General features: G+C 42.9%; 2 protein-coding genes across 5 annotated transcripts in view; both read left to right on the forward strand.

Moving 5' to 3' along the window:
- The window catches only part of LOC121291619 (synaptotagmin-like protein 1), a 78,930-nt gene extending 59,940 nt beyond the window's left edge, over positions 1-18,990 (forward strand). For 2 of the 3 annotated variants that reach the window (XM_041213062.1, XM_041213063.1), the window contains exons 12-18: positions 1,519-1,685; positions 1,975-2,077; positions 6,638-6,799; positions 10,768-10,846; positions 13,986-14,085; positions 14,865-15,070; positions 17,299-18,990. In XM_041213062.1, the coding sequence (XP_041068996.1) occupies positions 1,519-1,685; positions 1,975-2,077; positions 6,638-6,799; positions 10,768-10,846; positions 13,986-14,085; positions 14,865-15,070; positions 17,299-17,438 (957 nt within the window). In that variant the 3' untranslated portion in view covers positions 17,439-18,990. The remainder of the gene's footprint in view (positions 1-1,518; positions 1,686-1,974; positions 2,078-6,637; positions 6,800-10,767; positions 10,847-13,985; positions 14,086-14,864; positions 15,071-17,298) is intronic. The other variant, XM_041213065.1, reaches the window with a different exon arrangement.
- LOC121291620 (60S acidic ribosomal protein P1-like) lies at positions 9,219-9,548 on the forward strand. Of its 2 annotated transcripts, XM_041213067.1 has the most exons (2): positions 9,219-9,289; positions 9,365-9,548. In XM_041213067.1, the coding sequence occupies exons 1-2, from the start codon at positions 9,219-9,221 to the stop codon at positions 9,546-9,548; spliced, it is 255 nt and encodes an 84-aa protein (XP_041069001.1). The 2 variants fall into 2 exon arrangements, with proteins under 2 accessions (XP_041069001.1, XP_041069000.1); XM_041213066.1 differs by having other exon boundaries at positions 9,219-9,548.
- Positions 18,991-19,433: the final 443 nt, after the last annotated feature.

The following is a 19,433-nucleotide window of genomic DNA, read 5'->3' on the forward strand; positions in this document are numbered from 1 at the left end:
GATGCATCCTTTGTGACACCCAGGACACTTAGAACTTTAGCTTATAGTGACATTTGGAGGTTCCATTTTGAGGATCTATGCACAGCTTAATGCAATCATACACAAAGGTGGCAATCAGAATGAGGGTGACATTTCTTCCCCCTTTATCTGAAGATTTGTACATTATGTCCCTGTGGGTGAAGTCCATTTTCGATCTCCAGACAAAGTAGGAGAAGGCTTAGATAACTGTCACCACACAGCTGAAGCATGAGACAGTATTGCAACTTGCACAACAATACTTGAAGCATCTCACACCCGATGACCAGGTTCTAACCTACAATCAAGAGGAAACATTGCTCCCACATTCCCAGATTCTGATGGAGTTTAGCTATAGTTCTTGGTGCATGCCCTGGCCCCTCCAAACCATATTCCCAGCACCTTCAGGCAACCTGATCTGACGGTGAAGTGGACAAAGGATCAGTACGCCTAATTCCCAAGAAGGCAGTCTTGCTTTTGTTGCGATTTACTCTAGCTCCCCAGTACAGTTTGACTGGTCAAAAATGCTGCTTGATCTGTGGACTAAAAGTGGATCCAAGCAGAAGACAGTAATGCCTTCCATGTACAAGAAGGCCTTGAAGTGAATGCCTCCGCTGTCTAGGATCATTGCCCCTTTTACATCTGCATCCTTCCTGATGAACTCAGTAAAGGATTGGTACAACACTCAAACAAGGCAGAAGAGAGATGACAGCCTTGCCTGATCGGAAGGCTTTCCAATTTCCACCCTTTGATTAAAGCCGCACTACTGATGTTTGTGTAGAGTAGGTGGATCCAATTTCAGATTCCCTCCACAAACACCATTTTAGAAAGCACATCCATCATGTATGTGTCTGATATTCTGTCAAAAGCCATTTCTGATCCAAGCTGATTAGGCAGCTGTCCTTTCTCCTGTCTTGTATATATGCAATTTGCTGTGATGAAACATGCCATCTAATAGATCCTTCAGATTCAAAGAAGACAACTGACTTAATGCCAATCTTAATGTTGAACTTCAGATAAGGAGGAGTTTGCCACTTAGACTACAATCACCTTGTCAAGCTATGTGGCACCCTACTGTAGGGGTGGGGAGTGGGGAAGTGCAGTGCAATTTCACATTGACTCTCTATCTTTGACATCAGGTTTTACACCTTGCTGGTGCCTAAATCTGATCTTCTGTGAGGTGGGATATAGTAACTATGTTAAATCAGTAGAAAACTTGTAACTCCCAGGTTTGCAGTAAAGATGACCTTTACTTGAAGTGCCGTAGTATACCAGGCTACGGACCAAAAGCTAGAAAGTTGTTTAGGTTGGATAGCTCCATATTGGCCAACACAAATATGATGGCCAAATTGCCTCCTTCTCTGGTGTAAGATTTCTATGATTCTATTCACACAGTGGTGCTCATAAGGTCCATTAGATTGCACCTATCTCTCTGACACAGGAACCTGGGCAAGCAATGTAACAGAAGCATCACTGACTGATACTCTGTGTTTCGTCCTGTAGCTCAGTGGCAGTATTATGAGCTTGTACAGCAATGCTGATGTTGGATGTGTCGATGTGAGAGGCAGTATCACTTTCTCACTCCATTTTGATGAAAACAGTCTTGAGTTCAAAATTCATGTGGTGCAATGTGATGATCTAGCTGCAGTCAAGAAAAATCGTTCTGACCCGTAAGTACAAAGTCTTTAGTGAAATATGGTTTTGACAAATTTAAGGATTTGCGGTAAATGGAAGCCCAGCTGTTAGTGATGAGATGGTGGCATCCATACCAGCACATGGCCAGACAGGTGGAATTGTGATTTGGTTCAGAGATTACTATGTGAATCCTTGTGGCTGTGTGCATGTGTCTTGGTGTCCCCGAATGTGCATGTCAAACAGTGTCAGGCATGGTATTTTATTTTGTTTCAAATATTTCCTGATGAGATACTTAGTGATTTTACTAACTTTACCGTTTAACAGTTATGTGAAGAGTTATCTTCTCCCAGACAAATCATCCCAAAGCAAACGTAAAACCTCAGTGAAGAAGAAAACCCTGAATCCTACATTTAATGAATGGTTAAAGGTAAGATCAGTTATTGTATCTTTATCTTCAGGTACCTGTCAGTGAAACGTACATGTATGCCCTAGCTGGCATTTATATATAGCTGACACACCCCCCAGTTTATACATCATACATATACTGATGCAAGCTGGCATTTTATTGCTCCATCACCAAGACTGCCTACATCCACCTCCATAACATCACCTGACTCCACCCCTGCCTCAACTCAACTACTGCTGAAACCTTTTCCTTGCCCTTGTTATTACAGAACTTGAATATTGCTGAAAAGAGAGACATGTTGCAGAAGCTTTTCGTCTTGCACTTAACAGGACAAACACAATAGTACCAAATTTCAAATGATCACATGATCACAACAGTTTATACCACAGGACTAAAAGGGTGCTGATTGAGTGACAAGTCAACTCTGATAAGCTGAGGCATTGCCATGAAGAAAGCAACAGAGAACTATGGGCTCCCCATGTTTCTTGGTAATTCAAAAAGGCTCAAGGCTTGAACATATTCCTTTTCTTTGCAGAGAAGCAAGCTGAAAAAGGAAGAGATTAGGAAAGACAAACGTGGGCTCATTTCGGCCAGAGAAAGGAGATTTTATTATGGGGCATAAGGAAATGGCAGAGAAACCAAACAAGTACTTTGTGTCTGTCTTCACGGAGGAAGTTACAAAACACCCCCCAGAAGAATTAGAGAACCAAGGGACTAGCAAAAATGAGGAACCGAATTAAATTAGTATTAGTAAAGAAGGAGTACTGGAGAAATTAATGGGACTAAAAATTGGTAAATCCCCTGGACCTGATGATCTACATCCCAGAGTGTCCAAAGAGGCGGCTGTCGAGATAGTGGATGCATTGGTGGTCATCTTCCAAAATTCTATAGATTCTGGAATGGTTCCTACAGATTGGAAGGTAGCAAATGTCACCCCCCTGTTTAAGAAAGGAGGGAGAGAAAAAATGGGGAACAATAGACCTGTTAGTCTGACATCAGTAGTAGGGAAAACAGAATCTATTATGAAAGGTGTATAACTGGACACTTAGAAAATAATGATAGGATTGGTCAGAGTCAACATGTATTTATGAAAGGGAAATCATGTTTAACAAACCTTTTGAAGTTTTTTGGGGGTGTAACTAACGGAATAGATAAGGGGAACTAATGAATCTGGTGTATTTGGATTTTCAGAAGGCTTTCAATAAGATCCCACTTTTCCGACTTCCTCTGCAGCCACCCCCCAAAATAATTGAGTCATTTAGATCCGCAACTTTCTCTTGCTCCTCTCATATAGTGTAGGAATAAATAGATCTTTCTCAGGTCGGCAGGCTGTGACTACTGCAAGGATCAGTGTTTGGGCCCCAGCTATTTACAATCTATATTAACGATTTAGATGTGGGGACCAAGTGTATTATTTCCAAGTTTGCTGATGACACAAAACTGGGTGGGAGTGGGAGTTGTGAGAAGAATGCAAATAGGCTTCAAAGGGATTTAGACATGCTAAGTGAGTGGGCAAAAACATGGCAGATGGAATATAATGTGGAAAAATGTGAAGTTATCCACTTTGGTAGGAAAAACAGAAGCACAGAATATTTCTTAAATGGTGAGCGATATGGAAGTGTTGATGTCCAAAGAGACCTGGGTATCCTTGTTCATGAGTCATTGAAAGCTAACATGCAGATGTAGCAAGCAATTAGGAAGGCAAATGATATGTTGGCCTTTGTGGCAAGAGGATTTGAATACAGAAGTAAAGATGTCTTGATGCATTTGTATAGAACGGTTGTGAGACCGCATCTGGTCTCCTTACCTATGGAAGGATGTACTTGCCATGGAGGGAGCGCAATGAATATTTGCCAGACTAGTTCCTGCGATGGCAAGATTGTCCTATGAGGAGAGACTGAGGATACTGGGCCTGTATTCCCTAGAGTTTAGAAGAACGAGAAGGGGTGTCAATGACATATAAAATTCTTACAGGGCCTGACAGATGCAGGAAGGATGTTTGCCCAGGCTGGGGGCCTAGAACCGGGGACATTGTCTCAGAATAAGGAGTAGGCCATTTAGGACTGAGTTGAGGAGGAACTTTGTCATTCAGAGAGTGATGAATCTTTGGAATTCTCTACCCCAGAGGGCTTTGGAGGGTCAGTCAATGAATAGGTTCAAGACAGAGATTGATAGATTCCTCGATATTATATCAAGAGATATAGAGATGGTACGGGAAAATGAAATTGTGGTAGAAGATCAGCCATGATCAAGTTGAGTGGAGGAGCAGGCTTGAGGGGCAAAATGGCCTTCTCCTATTTCCTACATTCATGCTGCTACTATGCAGTGGTGATGCGCGTTGTATTTTCCACTAATAGGATGCTGCTGTCAGTCCAAAAAGACGTTCTGCCTATCACACAATTGAGCAACAGCATGTATGAATTTCAGTGTAAGTGCAATGCCAGATAGTTAGGCTGTATGTCTCAATGACCGGCAGCTCCAATCAAACAACATGTTCCTTCGCTGTTTGTAATTGACAGAGCGCTGACTGTACTCAACTAGCCTGTTCTTGCAAAACGCAAAAGAAAACGTCTACTGATAGATGTGATTCCGTAATTGGGCAGCTGAGCAATCCTGAGTACACTAATAGCTACACTAACAACCAATTTAAGATAATCAGCTGAGCTCTTAAATTGGCTCATTTATGTTTGCTGGAAGCGACTTACATTCATATGCAGGGACCCGTTCTCTGCATTCAAGAGGAATATATTCAAGCCTTGCACCTATTTTGAATTACTCGGAAGTATGGGGAGCCTATTTTTCCCCGTTGCTTTCCCCTTGGCCAATCAGAGTCGACTTGCCAACCAATTTCCCTTTCTCCTGTAGTATAAATCATGATTATTTGAAATTTGGTATTCTTGAGTTTGTACTAATTATTGCAAGATGAAAAGCTTTGGCAACATGTCTCTCTTTTCAGCAATATCCAACATCCTTGCCTTTGTTACCTACAGATTTGACTATTCCAATTCTCTCCTGTTTGATAATTCTCCTGTGAAACGCCCTGTGTCATTTTTCTATGTTAAGGGCACTGTAAAAATGCAGGTTGTTGTTGTTAGCATTTACATCAAATATATACTGATGCACCCTGACATAAATATCATGTATACATTGACTCATACCTTCATTTATATCATTTTACACTGAGACATCCTGACATCATCTACATGCTGACACAGACATATATATTCCAACATATATTGTGAGACACAGGCATACATATATCATATATACCAGATAGGCACACACACACACAGGGCAGGATTTCCCGGTTGGGGGGCAGGGCCCGCTTGCCATCACGTAAAATGATGCGGGATGACGTCGGGTGGAACTCCTGACCTCACCCCGCGTCATTTCAATTTTCAGGTCGGCGGGGGCTCAGCTGAATCAACTTAAGGTTGGCGGGCAGGCCGGGAGCCCTGGCGGACTTCAGAGAAAGCATGAAACCTCATCCATGGGCAGGATGAGGTTTCATGAGGGTTTTTAAAAATTTAATAAAAGTTTAACTAAAAGTGATGGACATGTCCCAACTTGTGTGACTAGTGTCACATGAGTGGGGACATGTCAGGGAAGTTTTATTTTTCTATTTTTAGCATTTTTATATTTGGAGCCAATCTCCCTGAGGCAGCACTTAGCCTCAGGGAGATGAGTTCACTCTTTTGCGCACATGCACGAAAGAGCGCATTCTCAACTCAGGGAATCCCCCCTCCACCCCCCCGCCCACACAGGGAGCGCATAGCGCTTCCTGGTGGACGTCACGCTGGGTGGGCCTTAATTGGCCCGCCCACGTAAAATGGCGGCGTGCCCCCAATCGGGGGCACTGAGCGAAGGCATGCCTCCATGCACCCACTCCTGAACTTCCCCCCTGACGGGGGAAAATTCTGCCCACACATATATATACCATTTATACCCTAATACAACATATATTCCCTGACACACACACGCATACATATACATTGACTCACACATCTACATATGCCATATTTACCCTGACACACACACACCCGAACATACACACCATTACATGTATACACATACCTTATAAACTTTGACACATACAACTGCATATATCTTGACACCAATGCATAAATACAACCCCTGTTACATCCAGGGACACGAGTACAACTCCTGTAACCATATGTACAGAGGCATGTAGTTCTCCACAGCTCTGGCTAAGGTGTTCGTCAATCCATTCCAAGTATGTTGCACCTGTTCGCTAACCATTACACTGTGCCTGTTATTGGAACAACTCCTGTAACCATATGTACAGAGGCATGTAGTTCTCCACAGCTCTGGCTAAGGTGTTCGTCAATCCATTCCAAGTATGTTGCACCTGTTCGCTAACCATTACACTGTGCCTGTTATTGGAACAACTCCTGTAACCATATGTACAGAGGCATGTAGTTCTCCACAGCTCTGGCTAAGGTGTTCGTCAATCCATTCCAAGTATGTTGCACCTGTTCGCTAAACATTACACTGTGCCTGTTATTGGAACAATGTCTTCATTCACCCTCTACTTATAAGTTACTCTCTTTTTTACTAAAGTACAAACTGGGGAAAGATGAGCTGCAGAGTCGGACTCTAAGCATCTCCGTGTGGCACAGTGATCACTTTGGGCGCAACCTCTTGTTGGGAGAGGTGGAGATCCCACTTGCCTCATGGGATTGGAGCAATATCAAACCTACATCCTACATCCTACAGCCACGGGTAAGATGTTGTGACTGTCCTGCGCACATGCACCTGCAGGATACTGTCCCATTACCTGTGTACACAGTAATACTTACAATCTAAGGACTGAGAAACAGCTATTCATTGCAAAAAAAGCTGTGACTTCCAACAGAGCAGGCAGGATGTGCGCTGTCATGAGGTATCCTGATGGTGACTGATGCTGAGCCTGCACATTGTACAACAGTTAATGTTCATATTCCTTGGTGATGTGCTTGACATCTGAGTATTACACATGTTAGAGAAAACTTTCCAATTGTTTGAAGCACATAAAGTGGATGTAATTAATTGGGAACATGGAAATATTGTATGATACTTGATTTATGCTCATTTAGTGATTTGTCCTGTTCACCAGTTGTGTTTGTAGTACAAAGACAGCTTGTGGCTCAGTTAAATATAAATGGCCCAGATTTTCCTGAAACTGAGATTGGTGATGGCACAACCTTTCACCATCCAAGCGGTCAATCTTGATGATCACTCACACCCAATTTCCTGCACTTTCAGTCTAAATACCCCACATTGATTAGAGTGGGGAATGGGGAGTGAGGGAGGCAATGACGCTATAATAGCCCATTCCAACGTACTTGATGCTGCTCAGTCTCTCTCTTGCTATAAGTTCACAAAAATACATGTATAACACTGAGAGAATAGGTCAGATAATCAGGATGTATATCCACATTGCAAAAACAAGTTGCTTTTTACAGTCACAAGCATTGTTGGAATCATCTTCAGTTTAAACTCCATTCCGACCTAATCAGAATTGTGTTTTTCATGTAAATAGGAACATGGTTCAGTTGGTAGCGCTCCTGCCTCTGAGTCAGAAGGTTATGGGTTCAAGTCCTACTCCAAGACTTGAGCATCAGTCTAGAATTTGGTGCTCCAGTGTAGTACTGAGGGAGTGTTGATCTGTTGGAGGATGAGACATTGAACCGTCTCAGATGAATGTCACTCATTTGAAGAAGAGTGGGATAGTTACCTCTGGTGTCCTGGCCAATATTTATCCCTCTATCAACATCACAAATGAATTACCCAGTCATTATCACATTGCTGTTTGTAGGAGCTTGCAGTCTGCAAATTGGCTACTGTGTTTCCTGCACTGCAATGGTGACTAGATGTCAAAAGTACTTCATTGGCTCTAAAGTGCTTTGAGTCTTTCTTTCTATCTGCATTTTGTCACCATCAAATTTTCTGCTGATCCATCACATGGTAAACATGGTATATGCAGTGAAATTCCAGGGGAGGGGTATCGGCATTTATATACCTCACACCCAATCAGAGTCCAGGGCTCATATTTCAATCATAGAATCTTACAGCACAGAAGGAGGCCACTCAGCCCATCATGCTCATATCAGCTCTTTGAAAGAGCTGTCCAATTAGGCCCCCTCCCCTCCTCTTTCCTAGTAGCCCATCAAGTTTTTCCACTTCAAGTATTTATCCAATTCACTTTTGAAAGTAGCTATTGAATCTGCTTGCACTGTCCCTTCATACAGTACATTTAAGATCGTAACAACTCGCTGCACAAAAATATTCTCCTCACCTCTCTTCTGGTTCTTTTTCCAATTACCTTAATTCTGCATCCTCTGGTTACCAACCCTCCTGCCACTGGAAACAATTTCTCCCTATTTAACAACATTCCTCATATTTTTGAACATCTCTATTAAATCTCTCCATAACCTTCTCTGCACAAGGAGAACAATCTGGACTTATGCCATTTATCCATATAACTGAAGTTCTTCATCCCCAGTGCCATCCTAGTAAGTCTCCTCTGCACCATCTCCAAGGCCTTGACATGCCTTTCTAAAGTTTGGTGCCCAGAATTAGACACTATATACCAACCAAGACCTAACCAATGATTTATAAATTAGATAAACTTCCTTGATTTTGTATTCATTATCTCTGTTCATAAGTCAAAGGTCCTTTTTTTTTAACTGTCTTACCAATTTGTCCTGGCACTTCAAAGATTTATGTACATAAACCCTCAGTTCTGTCTATTCTATACCCCTTTAAAATTATGGCTTGGCCTACATTGCTGCTCCTCATTCTCCCTTCCAAAGTACCTTGCTCCCGATTCTCTCTCTTTAAATACACCATTTCCTTTCCGTATCCACATTGTCAGTACTTAAATACCCCACTCATCGCTCCATGTTCAGACTCTGAATTTCAGGCTGAATTTTGCTTCAGGAGCCTGATGTTGGAGTGAAAAGCAGGCCCTAGACCCGCATTTGCTGGCATCAGGCTTGAGATGCGCTCAGTGATTTTTACTGCATGAGGTCTCTGAATTGGCCACTTGTGGGCCCACTGTTCAATTATTGCTCAATTATGTGCTTGGTTCTTCTGATTGAAGCTAAGGCTGAGATTCTCCTGATGACTAGCACCATAGGACCCACAGAACTGCAGTGCCATGGCCTCCACCTTGGAACTCGCCTGTATCTACAACGTACTCATCCTGCACAATGACAGGGTCACTGTGACTGAAGACAAACTCAATGCCCTGATCAAGACAGCTAGTGTAACTACTGAGCCTATCTGGCCCAATCTGTTTGCCAAGGCACTGGCTAATATTGACATCAATAGTCTGATCTGCAATGTTGATGCTGGTGGTAGTGTCCCAGCTGCTGCAGCAGCTGTTTCCACTGCTGCCCCTATTGCCACTGAAAAGAAAAAGGTAGGGAAGAAACGGGAGAAATCTGAAGAGTCTGATGATGACATGGGCTTTGGTCTCTTTGATTAAATGTGCCATGCAACATGATTGTTACAATTAAAAAATATAAAGACAATGGGTGGACTCCTGTTGCTGCACCCAATGAGGGCTGGCAGGTGCAGAAACCTGGGGATGCCTCAAAATGGAAACTCCCACTGACAGGTATTTGAGAATTAAGCCTTGGGATGGCCAAGGGCGGTTGGCCCCACGGGACAGAGGGGAAGCCCCATTGGGGGGGAATCATTTTGGCCGCAGAAGCTGCCTTTCATGCCCAAGCCCTCCTCTTTGGGCCATGGATCCTCTGGCTCTGATGGCTTCCTGGGCTGCTGAAGGGCCGCCTCCATGAAGCTATTGGCCTCCTGACATGGCAGGGGGCCACTCCACCATCAGTAAATTGCTGGTAGCCCTGTAAAAGGGACCGCAATCGGGCCCTTAATTACACTGCTTTCAGCTGATGCACCTCCATAGCCAACCTCCTGCCCTCTGCTGGGAAATTTCCCCTGTGGCAGGACAACAATGGAAAGCCGTTCTGGCATGGCTCCCCACTATTTATTGGCCCTTTTTTCCAGCCACCTGCGGGCTGGCAAAATTCAGCCCTTGGTATTTAAATATCCTACTTCTTCTGCTGGTAAGGCTCAGCAGGTCAGGCAGCATCTGCGGAGAGTGAAACAAAGGTAAGTAGGCCCAATTTGAACTTTGTGTAAGTGATTGGGTTTTGTATAAGTTAAATCAGGCCCATTAACTTTTCAGGTCAATGATTTTTGTCAGAATCTATATGCCATTCTATGGTTTTACAATCTATTCCCCCCAGGATCCATATAAATAAATTGTTTATTGACAACAGCCTGCGAATGAACAAAAACATTCAGTAAATGGGTCGGAATTGTGCTGAACTTTCCTTTCCACAGATTTTGATGGAAATCCATCCATTTTTGCTTTGTCAAATTTCCTATTACTCTTCTGCAGGATGAAAGTGTACAATAACCTGCTAGGTAATCAAACAGAATGCAGCTCGGCTTAACTCATTGCCACTAACCTACAGAATGAGCCCATTGGGTTCCTACTTCCTATCACCATCTCCAGCACTGACCTTCTCTCAAGATTCAAATCTACCTACCAGCACACTTGCTGAAATCTGCCATTGTAGAGTTTGTCTGAGGCTGAACCACAATGCCTTTTCCCATACTGTACATGAAGTGTAAACAGCAATGGATGTGGAAATAAAGTATGTGAATCTATTCTTTTGCAGATTGCTGCTCCACCAAACATGATCCGAAGCAAAGGTCAACTTTCCTTGTCACTGAAATTCATTCCAGCGGGAACCTACGGTACGTTCAGTCACATCATCAGCAACGCTTTACAGTTACAATCTTAACATAAGAAATAGGAGCAGGAGTAGAGCGTTGGGCCCCTTGGGCCTTCTCTGCCATTCAGTAAAAACATGGCTGATCTTCTGCCTCAGTTCCCCTCTTCCCCTGCACCCCTGGATCCACATAGTCTCTGATTCCCTCAGTATCCAAAAATATATCAGTCTCAGTCTTGAATGTACGCAATGACTAAACATGCACAACCCTCTGGGAAAATTCTAGAGATTCGCAACCTACTGAGTGAAGAAATTACTCTTCATCTTAGTCCTAAATAACCACCCTCATATCTTGCAACTATGAATCCTTCCCTCCCACCACCCTAGTTCTGGACTCTCCAGTCAGGAGAAACAGCCTTTCAACATTGAGGCTGTCAAACCCTCTAAGAATTTTATACATTTCAGTAAGATTACCTCTCATTCCTCTAAACTTCAGGGAATATAGGCCCATTCTACTCAACCTATCCTTGTAGGATAACCCTCTGATTTCTGGAGTTAACCTAGTGAATCTTCATTGCATCCTTTCTGAGGCATTGCATCCTTAGGTAAGGAGACCAAAAAGGTACACAGTTCTCTAGGTCTGTTCTATCAAAGCTCTGCATAAATGGAACAAGACTTGCTTACTCTTATACTTTGCAATAATGGCTAACATACCATTTGCTTTACTAATTCCTTGCTGTACCTGCATATTAATTTTCTGTGATTCTGAAAACCCCTTTGCATACAAACATTTTAACCAGTCTATTTTAAAATAAAAAATTCTGCTTTTCTATTCTTCCTATCAAAATAGATTATATCAAAGCTGGGAAGACCAGAGCCATTGTCTTTGGCCCCTATCACAAATTTCTTTCCCAAGACACCGACTCTATCCCTCTCCCTGGCAACTGTCTGAGGCTTAACAAACTGTTTGCAACTTTGGTGTCATATTTAATCCCAAGATGAGCTTCTGACTATATATTCACTCCATCACCAACTAAGTTAGCTCCTGCCTCAGCTCTTCAGCTACTGAAACCCCCCATCCATGCCTTTGTGACCTCTAGACTTGACTATTCCAACACTCTCCTGGCTAGCCTCCCATGTTCTACCCTCCATATACAGGAGGTCACCCAAACATTGCCTGTGTCCTAATTCACACCAACTTCCCTTCACCCACCACCCTTGATCTACATTGGCTCCTGTTTAGGCAATGGTTGGAATCATCCCAGATTTGCACTGTGCGGTAGCGGTTGGTAAAAATGTCAATTTAGCCAGAGGCCACAATGGCACGTTTTGCACCATATCGTCCCTATCCCGCCTCATTAATCATACATTGCTGGGAAGCGTGCCGTTTCGCTGGCGGACAGCCTCTGATTCGCCTGCCACACCATCACCTCACCGCTTCTTCATGCTGGGTGCCATAGACTATAAATAGTTGAGGCCCAAGATTTTTGTAGCTCCTAACTACTAGTTACAAATTGCCAACCATAGAATGGTGACAGCACAGAAGGAGGCTATTCGGCCTGTCATGTCCTGTCATCTTTCTGCAAGAACAATTCAGCTAGTCCCACTCCTCTGCCTTTTCCTGTAGTCCTCCAATTTTTCTGTGTTCAGATTCTTATCCAATTTCCTTTTGAAAGCCACAATTGAATTTCCCTCCACCACATTCTCAGGCAGTGCATTCCAGATCCTAACCATTTGCAGTTTGACCCTTTTATTCCTATTTCCATACATTAACCAAACTTCATTATGGGACACACTCCCTGAGCTATTTTTGTATATAGTGTGACTTGTTCATATGAGATTTTTCAGACCTGCTTCTTGCTTTTTCTGTTTACTTAGGCTGATCTTCCAACACCATATCCACTCCATCACCAAGACTGCCTTCTTCCACCTTTGTAACATCATCCGTCTCCATCCCTCCCTCAGCTCGACTGCTGAAATCCTCACCCATGCCTTTATTACCTTCAAACTCGACTATTTCAATCCTCTGTTGGCTGGCCTCCCATCTTCCAACCTCCATAAACTTCAATTAATCCAAAGCTCTGGTACCTGTATCCAAACTTGCACCATACCCTGTTACACAGGATAGGAACATAAAACATAGGAACAGGAGGAGCTGATTTAGCCCCATGAACCTGTTCCACTATTCAATGAGATCATGTGAACTAACTCACTCTCCCCACCTTTGCCCCATATGCTTTAATACCTTTATTACATAGAATATGCACCAGAGAAATAGGCCATTTGCCCAACTAATCTGTGCTAGTGTTTGTACAGAACACGTCTCCTCTCATCTGCCTTAATTCAACATTTCTGCATATTCTTCTGTTCCCTTTTCTTTCATGTACATGGCTAGTTTCCTTTCACTAAGTCCCATTCACCCACCACTTCTGTATTCTCTGACTTACATTGGCTCTCAGTCCAGCAATGCTTTGATTTTAAGATCCTTATCCTCATGTTCAAATCTCTCCATGGCCTCACCCACCACTATCAATTTGACCTCCTCCAACCCTATAGTACTCTGAGAACTCTGCATTCCTCTAGTTCTGGCCTCTTGTGCATCCCTTTGTCCCGCCAATAGACATGTCTTCTGCCTTCTAGGTTTTTTACTCATAGGATATGGGCATCTCTGACAAGACCAGCATTTATTGCCCATCCCTAATTGCCTTTGAGGAGGTGGCAGTGAGCTGCCTTCTTGAATTGCTGCAGTCCATGTGGTGTAGGTACACCCACAGTGCTAGTAGGGACAAAGGTCCTAAGCTCTAGAGTTCTCCCCCCAAGCCTCTCTACTTCCCTCTTCACCTTTAAGACAGGCCTTTAAAAAATCTACTTCATTGGCCAAGATTTTGGCCTTTTGTCCTAATATCTCCTTATATGGCTTGGTGTCAAATGTTGTTTGATTTATGCTCCTGAAAAGTGCCTTGAGACATTTTACTATGTCAAAGCCACTACATAAATGCAAATAGTTGTTGTTTGTTGTAATCCTTGGGCTGTATTACTATTCCTTGCATGAAGTGGGGTCAGGAAGGGTTGAAACTGTCACTCAGAATTTGGAGGGGTGGGGTGGGGTGAGCTGGTCTGGGTTGAGGTAAGGTTGTACCTGATGTTACAATATCCTGCTTTAGATCAGGGGCTGCCTCCCACCGCAGAGCTGCACATCTGGCTGAAGGAAGCACGGAATCTCATCCCATTTCGATCCAAGGGCATCAACTCCTTTGTCAAATGGTAATGCAGTCTTTCATTTCATGGGTTTATTTTACTCTTTCATGGGATGTAGTGTTGAACTTCCTGAGTATTGTTGGAGCTGCACCCATCCAGGCAAATGGAGAGTATTCCATCACACTAGCCTCAAGATTCCCAAAATTCTCTGACCTGCTGTTGTAGCCACAGTATTTATATGGCTGATCTAGTTCAATTTCTAGTCAATGCTAATCCCCCGCAAGGATGTTGATAGTGGGGGTTTCAGTGATGGTAATGCTATTGTGGAATGATGGAATTGTGGAACTGATGACTGTCTTGATAAAGGAGCAGGGAAAATGGAAGAAAGAAATTAGCTTTTTGGTGCATCTGTTCCCACCTGGGCTGAATTCCTGGGGCACCAGAGGGATTCAGGCTATGCTTTCCGCTGGATCCCTGACCTGAGCAATTGATAAGCTTTGACAGCCTGTCCCCCAACATTCCAGCTCCCCTGACTGTCCCATGGCCTTTTGAGAATGTCCATGGGCTTATTCTGAATCCTGACAAATATTATGCTGCATGTCCCAGAAGTACAGATACTTGTATGAAGCAGTTTTATGCCAACATGCGGTGCCCCAACAAGCACTGCTTTTGGGCTGGTGTCCCAATATGCAGTACGACTGGGCTGGTGCGGCAACACGCAGTGTGACTGGACCAGTATGCAATATGCAGCATGCCAACACACAATATGACTGTGCGAGTGCTACCGATAGCCTTTTTTGGATGTTGTGTGACTAACTCCTGTACCATTATATTGTTGTTGTCAGTTATATTCTCCCAGATGTCACTAAGTCCAGCCGACAAAAGACCAGAGTGATAAAGAAAGATTTGAACCCTGTCTATAACCACACAATGGTATATGATGGCTTTCAGACAGACGATATGAGTGAGACCTGCGCCCAGATCACTGTCTGGGATCATGATACCTTTTCCAACCAGTTCCTGGGAGGATTGCGTCTCAGTCTTGGAACAGGTAACAGTCATTCCTCTTGGCCCAACATAAGAAAAGTTAAAACTGTCTTTGGTGTGTTTGGGAACTGTCTGTAAGGACCACTGTCTCAGATGCTGAACTACAAATGTGTAAGGGTTGGTTGATTGCTCTCTGTCCAGTTGTATCTCAAAATTGTAGTTGGAAGCCCACATAGATCATAAGACTCTGACTTGCACATTAAGAGTGGCCTCATAGTTGAAATAGGCAAGTATTCCAACCAAGATGGTGGCAGCTGTAGTGTCAAATTAACAGGGCAGTAAGTAACCCAACAGCCCACAGATGACTTAAAGATTCAACAAAGAGGTAGGTTTTAAGGAGTTTTTTAAAAGAGAGAAAGAGGCTTAGGAAGGGAATTCCAGAGGCCCTGGCAGCTAAAAGCACCAACAGTAAAACAATTAAAAATGGGGATGCTTGGGAGGTCAGAATTTGAGGAGCGCAGATATCTCAGAGGATTGTGAAGGGATGGAGGACATCATAGAGATAGGGAGGGGAGAGACTGTGGAATGATGTAAAAACATTGATTAATCGGGAACCAATGTAGACCAGCAAACTCGGGTGATGGATGAAAGAGACTTGGTGTAACTTAGGATCCCGGCAGCTGGCTTTTTGACTACCCCTTCTTTACCAAGAGTGGAAGATGAGAGGCCGGCCAAAAATAGCCAAGTCTAGAGTCAGGTGATGTTTCACTAGAGGAAATAGGCAGTGCAGGCTAGATACAGGTATTGTGCTTGAACCAATGCTACTCGGCCATCAAAATTCAGTCCTGCACAAGATAAAAGCAACTTTTCAATGTCCCCACGATGAACCCAACAGCTGGGCACTAATGTGCACCAGACTGGCTTGCCAAAATAAAAATTTTAAATGCATTTCTGACCACACAGGTCCCTTAGGAAATCCTTTATAATGGCCACTTCCATCCCTGTTGATACTGCTGGGCCTCTAAGAAGCTACCTGTTCCCTTCAGCAAGGCAGTGGCAGCCGCCAACATGGCAGAGAGCTCTTGCTTCCTGGAAGTGTTCGATGCCACTAATTGGTCACTGAGCTTGCCTCTTGCCCAATTAGAGTATTTGAATTCAAAAATTGCATAGCAAGTACGATGCAGTTCATGCACAGCGCCAGGATCTGGAATTCTTTCAGGTGTGGGTTCCTGACTTCATTTTGAAAATCCGGTCCCAGGTGTCAACATGCAGCCAGAATAGGTGTGGTGACATGTACATAGGAAGATTGAAACAGGAAGATAGAATAGGAGGAGACTATTTAGCCCCTCAAGTTTGTCCCACCATTCATTTAGATCGTGTTGAGCTGTACTTCAATTCCATTGAAATACAAGAAACAGTTACATTCCATGAGGTGCTTCTGTGGCATGAACTCATGTCCTTGATAGTAAGCAATTTAGCACTATGTGAAGCAGCACACAGTGTAGATGTGACTAACTCTTCTCACTCTGTCTGACTGAAGGCCATTTTCTGGCAGAGTGACAAGAGGGAGTGGTTATGTTCGCAATCACTTCCTTAACCACCTCCTTCCACTGGTGCTGACCAGTTCTGCTTGGAGCCCACTGTTTGTCCATTATAGAGATGGCAGTGCTGCAAAGCGGGAATGGAAGGGCTATGTGCCGTACAATAGATCTCACCAGCATTTCAACAATAATAAATTGATCAATGCAATAATGATACCTGGCTTTTTAAATGCCGCAGCAGAAAGGGCCAAGCATCATCATCAAAGGTTGCAATTTCAATCAGAGGCCATTCCAATGCCAAAAACTTAAGCAGGTTTAAATCCAGACATGATGGTGAAGTCAGAGCTTGTAAGACTGGGCGAGCGGTTTTCCTGTCCTGGGAATTGCACCTCACAGGAAAATTCCTGCTGTTAACACCAGAACTGGCCATCAGCTCTTGGGGTTCAGAGGCACATTAAAGATCCTGACATATACGGTGAATAACTGTACATTTCAAAGCCATTCATTAAATTTCAGATGTTTTGGCACAATTCTAAAATAAATAGTTACAATATCAATGTACTTGTGCATTTTCTATGTTGTGTGTTTTATAACCGCAAGTTTTTTTTTGTTGTAAATCTGGTGCTAATAAGAGGAGAGCAGTTCCAGATTTTGTGTAATTTTTAATAATAGTTTTGCTCCATGTAGTTAATCTTAATGAAGAGAAGTGCTGAGTCCCACTGCTCACATATAATCTTTGCCCCTATTCTAGGTCTCAGCTATGGCCAACCTGTCAACTGGATGGATTCAAATGAGGAAGAGATTTCTGCATGGCAAAGAATGCTTTCGGGACCTGGGCAGTGGATGGACTCCATATTACCACTCAGACCCGACATGGATTCTATGGAATAATCACAGCACAAAGTGCTACTCCAAAAAATAATCAATAGTCTGTGTGACCTAGCCTGTCCTCCAAGGATATTCTGGGTGGGTCACAGGCTCCCAAGATAGGGAACCAAATTCATCTGGGATACTATTGAGTTTTGAGTTTAGCAGTTTGGCACTATTGGGGTTAGCAAAAAACACATGAGATTCAGGGATTAAGCTGAAAAGGTAGCAATTTGGACTGTACCATCTAGTAACATATTGATACCTCTCTATTAGTAGGGTCTCTGTGACAGGGCCTGGATTAGACAGGGCCTAGGCTAGGGAATAAGACCATGCAGGCTCTGACAATCTTGCTTCCATCAGCTCTGTAATAGGCATGTGTCCATCAGCAGTTGCTACATGAAAGCTTTTCCAATCATGCAGAATCGTTCTCTTTCTCACCGTCTCCTTATCCTCAACTTCTCTAAGGAAACTTTTACTGGGAATTATTTCTTTAGTTTTGATTGGTAAATTGGCAGTGACCTGTCCTGCATTCAGAGATCCTTACGTTGAAAGATTTTTAAAAAATGATAATCTTTTTAACATAGAAATTATAGCCATTCTATAAAATTCTTTTGTTTCCTAAACCTGTCCAGGTAGGATAGTGAAGCTCAAAATTTCAAACAAGCTTGATGTGTGATGCTGGTTGATACTGAGGAGTTCTTGGAAATTATCCCATTAAAATTGATGTCCGTTGATCAGATGTATCATCAAAGCTTCTGTTGGGTTACTGTCACTTTTAACATCTTATTTATAATAGATACCTTCTCCGGCTCAGCAACCCTCCAAGTTCCCTATGTTCCTCCAGTTCTCCCATTTCAGCATCCTTGAATTTCCATGCCTCACCATTGGCAGCCCTGTCTTCAGCTGTCCAGGCCCTATGCTCTGAAGTTCCATCAATAAACCTCTTCACCTTTCCTCCTTTAAGTCATTAGTTAAAAGCCAACTCTTTGACCAAGCTTTTATTCTAATATCTCTTCCTTCGGCTCAATATTAATTTATGTCTGATTTACACTCTTGTGAAGCACCTTGGGATGTTTTGCTACATTAAAGGTTAAATCTAAATGTAAGTTATTGTTGTATTATACATCCTCCTGTCATGTGGCTGCAGAACAGATTCCTGCATTTTGTTGTCATTGGTTGAGATCTTCGTAGATTTTTTATGACCACAAACCCCCCTCCAAGTGACTTTTTTAGTGATTTCATAAGATGTTGTGGATCTCATTTCAGACACATCTCTGGTAAGGTTACAGAGCCTCCAAGCTCTCAGTATAACACCTGTCTCCCAACCTGGTGCCTGAAGACCCCAGAGGGACTCCATTTTGAGCCCAGAGAGATCTGGAGACCCCCACCCTCGCACTTCCCCAACTTGTCCCCAGCCTGTTTGCTGTTGTGATAACGCTGCCTTCATATTAAATGTTGTAATATTTATCTCCGTGGAATTAATAATTTAGTATTAGTTTAACCCCTTTAACTTTCTGGTTTGGTATTTTCCACAAGCATTTTTGAATGACAAATAAATGAAAATGAAATATTAGTGATCAGGTTGAAGATATTTGTGGATGCTCTAAGAAATTGTTCTTTATATTCCTATTTCTCTAACCATGTCTCCTCACCCGTACATCCTGCATCACCTTCTGCAACATTCATCTGTTCATCAGTTTTAACCCATTTCAAATAAATTAATAACTGAGAATTGATCATTATCTTTCTGGTTAGGTCCATCTATCCTGTGGACTTTTGGCTGAACATCCCAATCAATCCTAAACTTCAGTTAGTCACCTTTACTCTCAGTTATCAGAATGCATCAGTGAAGATATAGCGACCATCCACAGTTAAGAGTTGCACAATTCATTCTTGCCTCTACTGAACTCTATGCACATTTCATTTAATTTGCTGCTCACTGATCAGAGCTGAAGATTTATTAACTGAAATGCTCAATTAAACTAATATGCTCCTCCTCATAGATTCCCGCCTCTT

This window comes from Carcharodon carcharias, chromosome 19 (genome assembly GCF_017639515.1).
Source record: "Carcharodon carcharias isolate sCarCar2 chromosome 19, sCarCar2.pri, whole genome shotgun sequence".
Taxonomy (NCBI): Eukaryota; Metazoa; Chordata; class Chondrichthyes; order Lamniformes; family Lamnidae; genus Carcharodon; species Carcharodon carcharias.

Coding starts and splice junctions, on each gene's coding strand:
- LOC121291620 (XM_041213066.1), top strand. CDS start 9,219: ATGGCCTCCACCTTGGAACTCGCCTGTATCTACAACGTACTCATCCTG.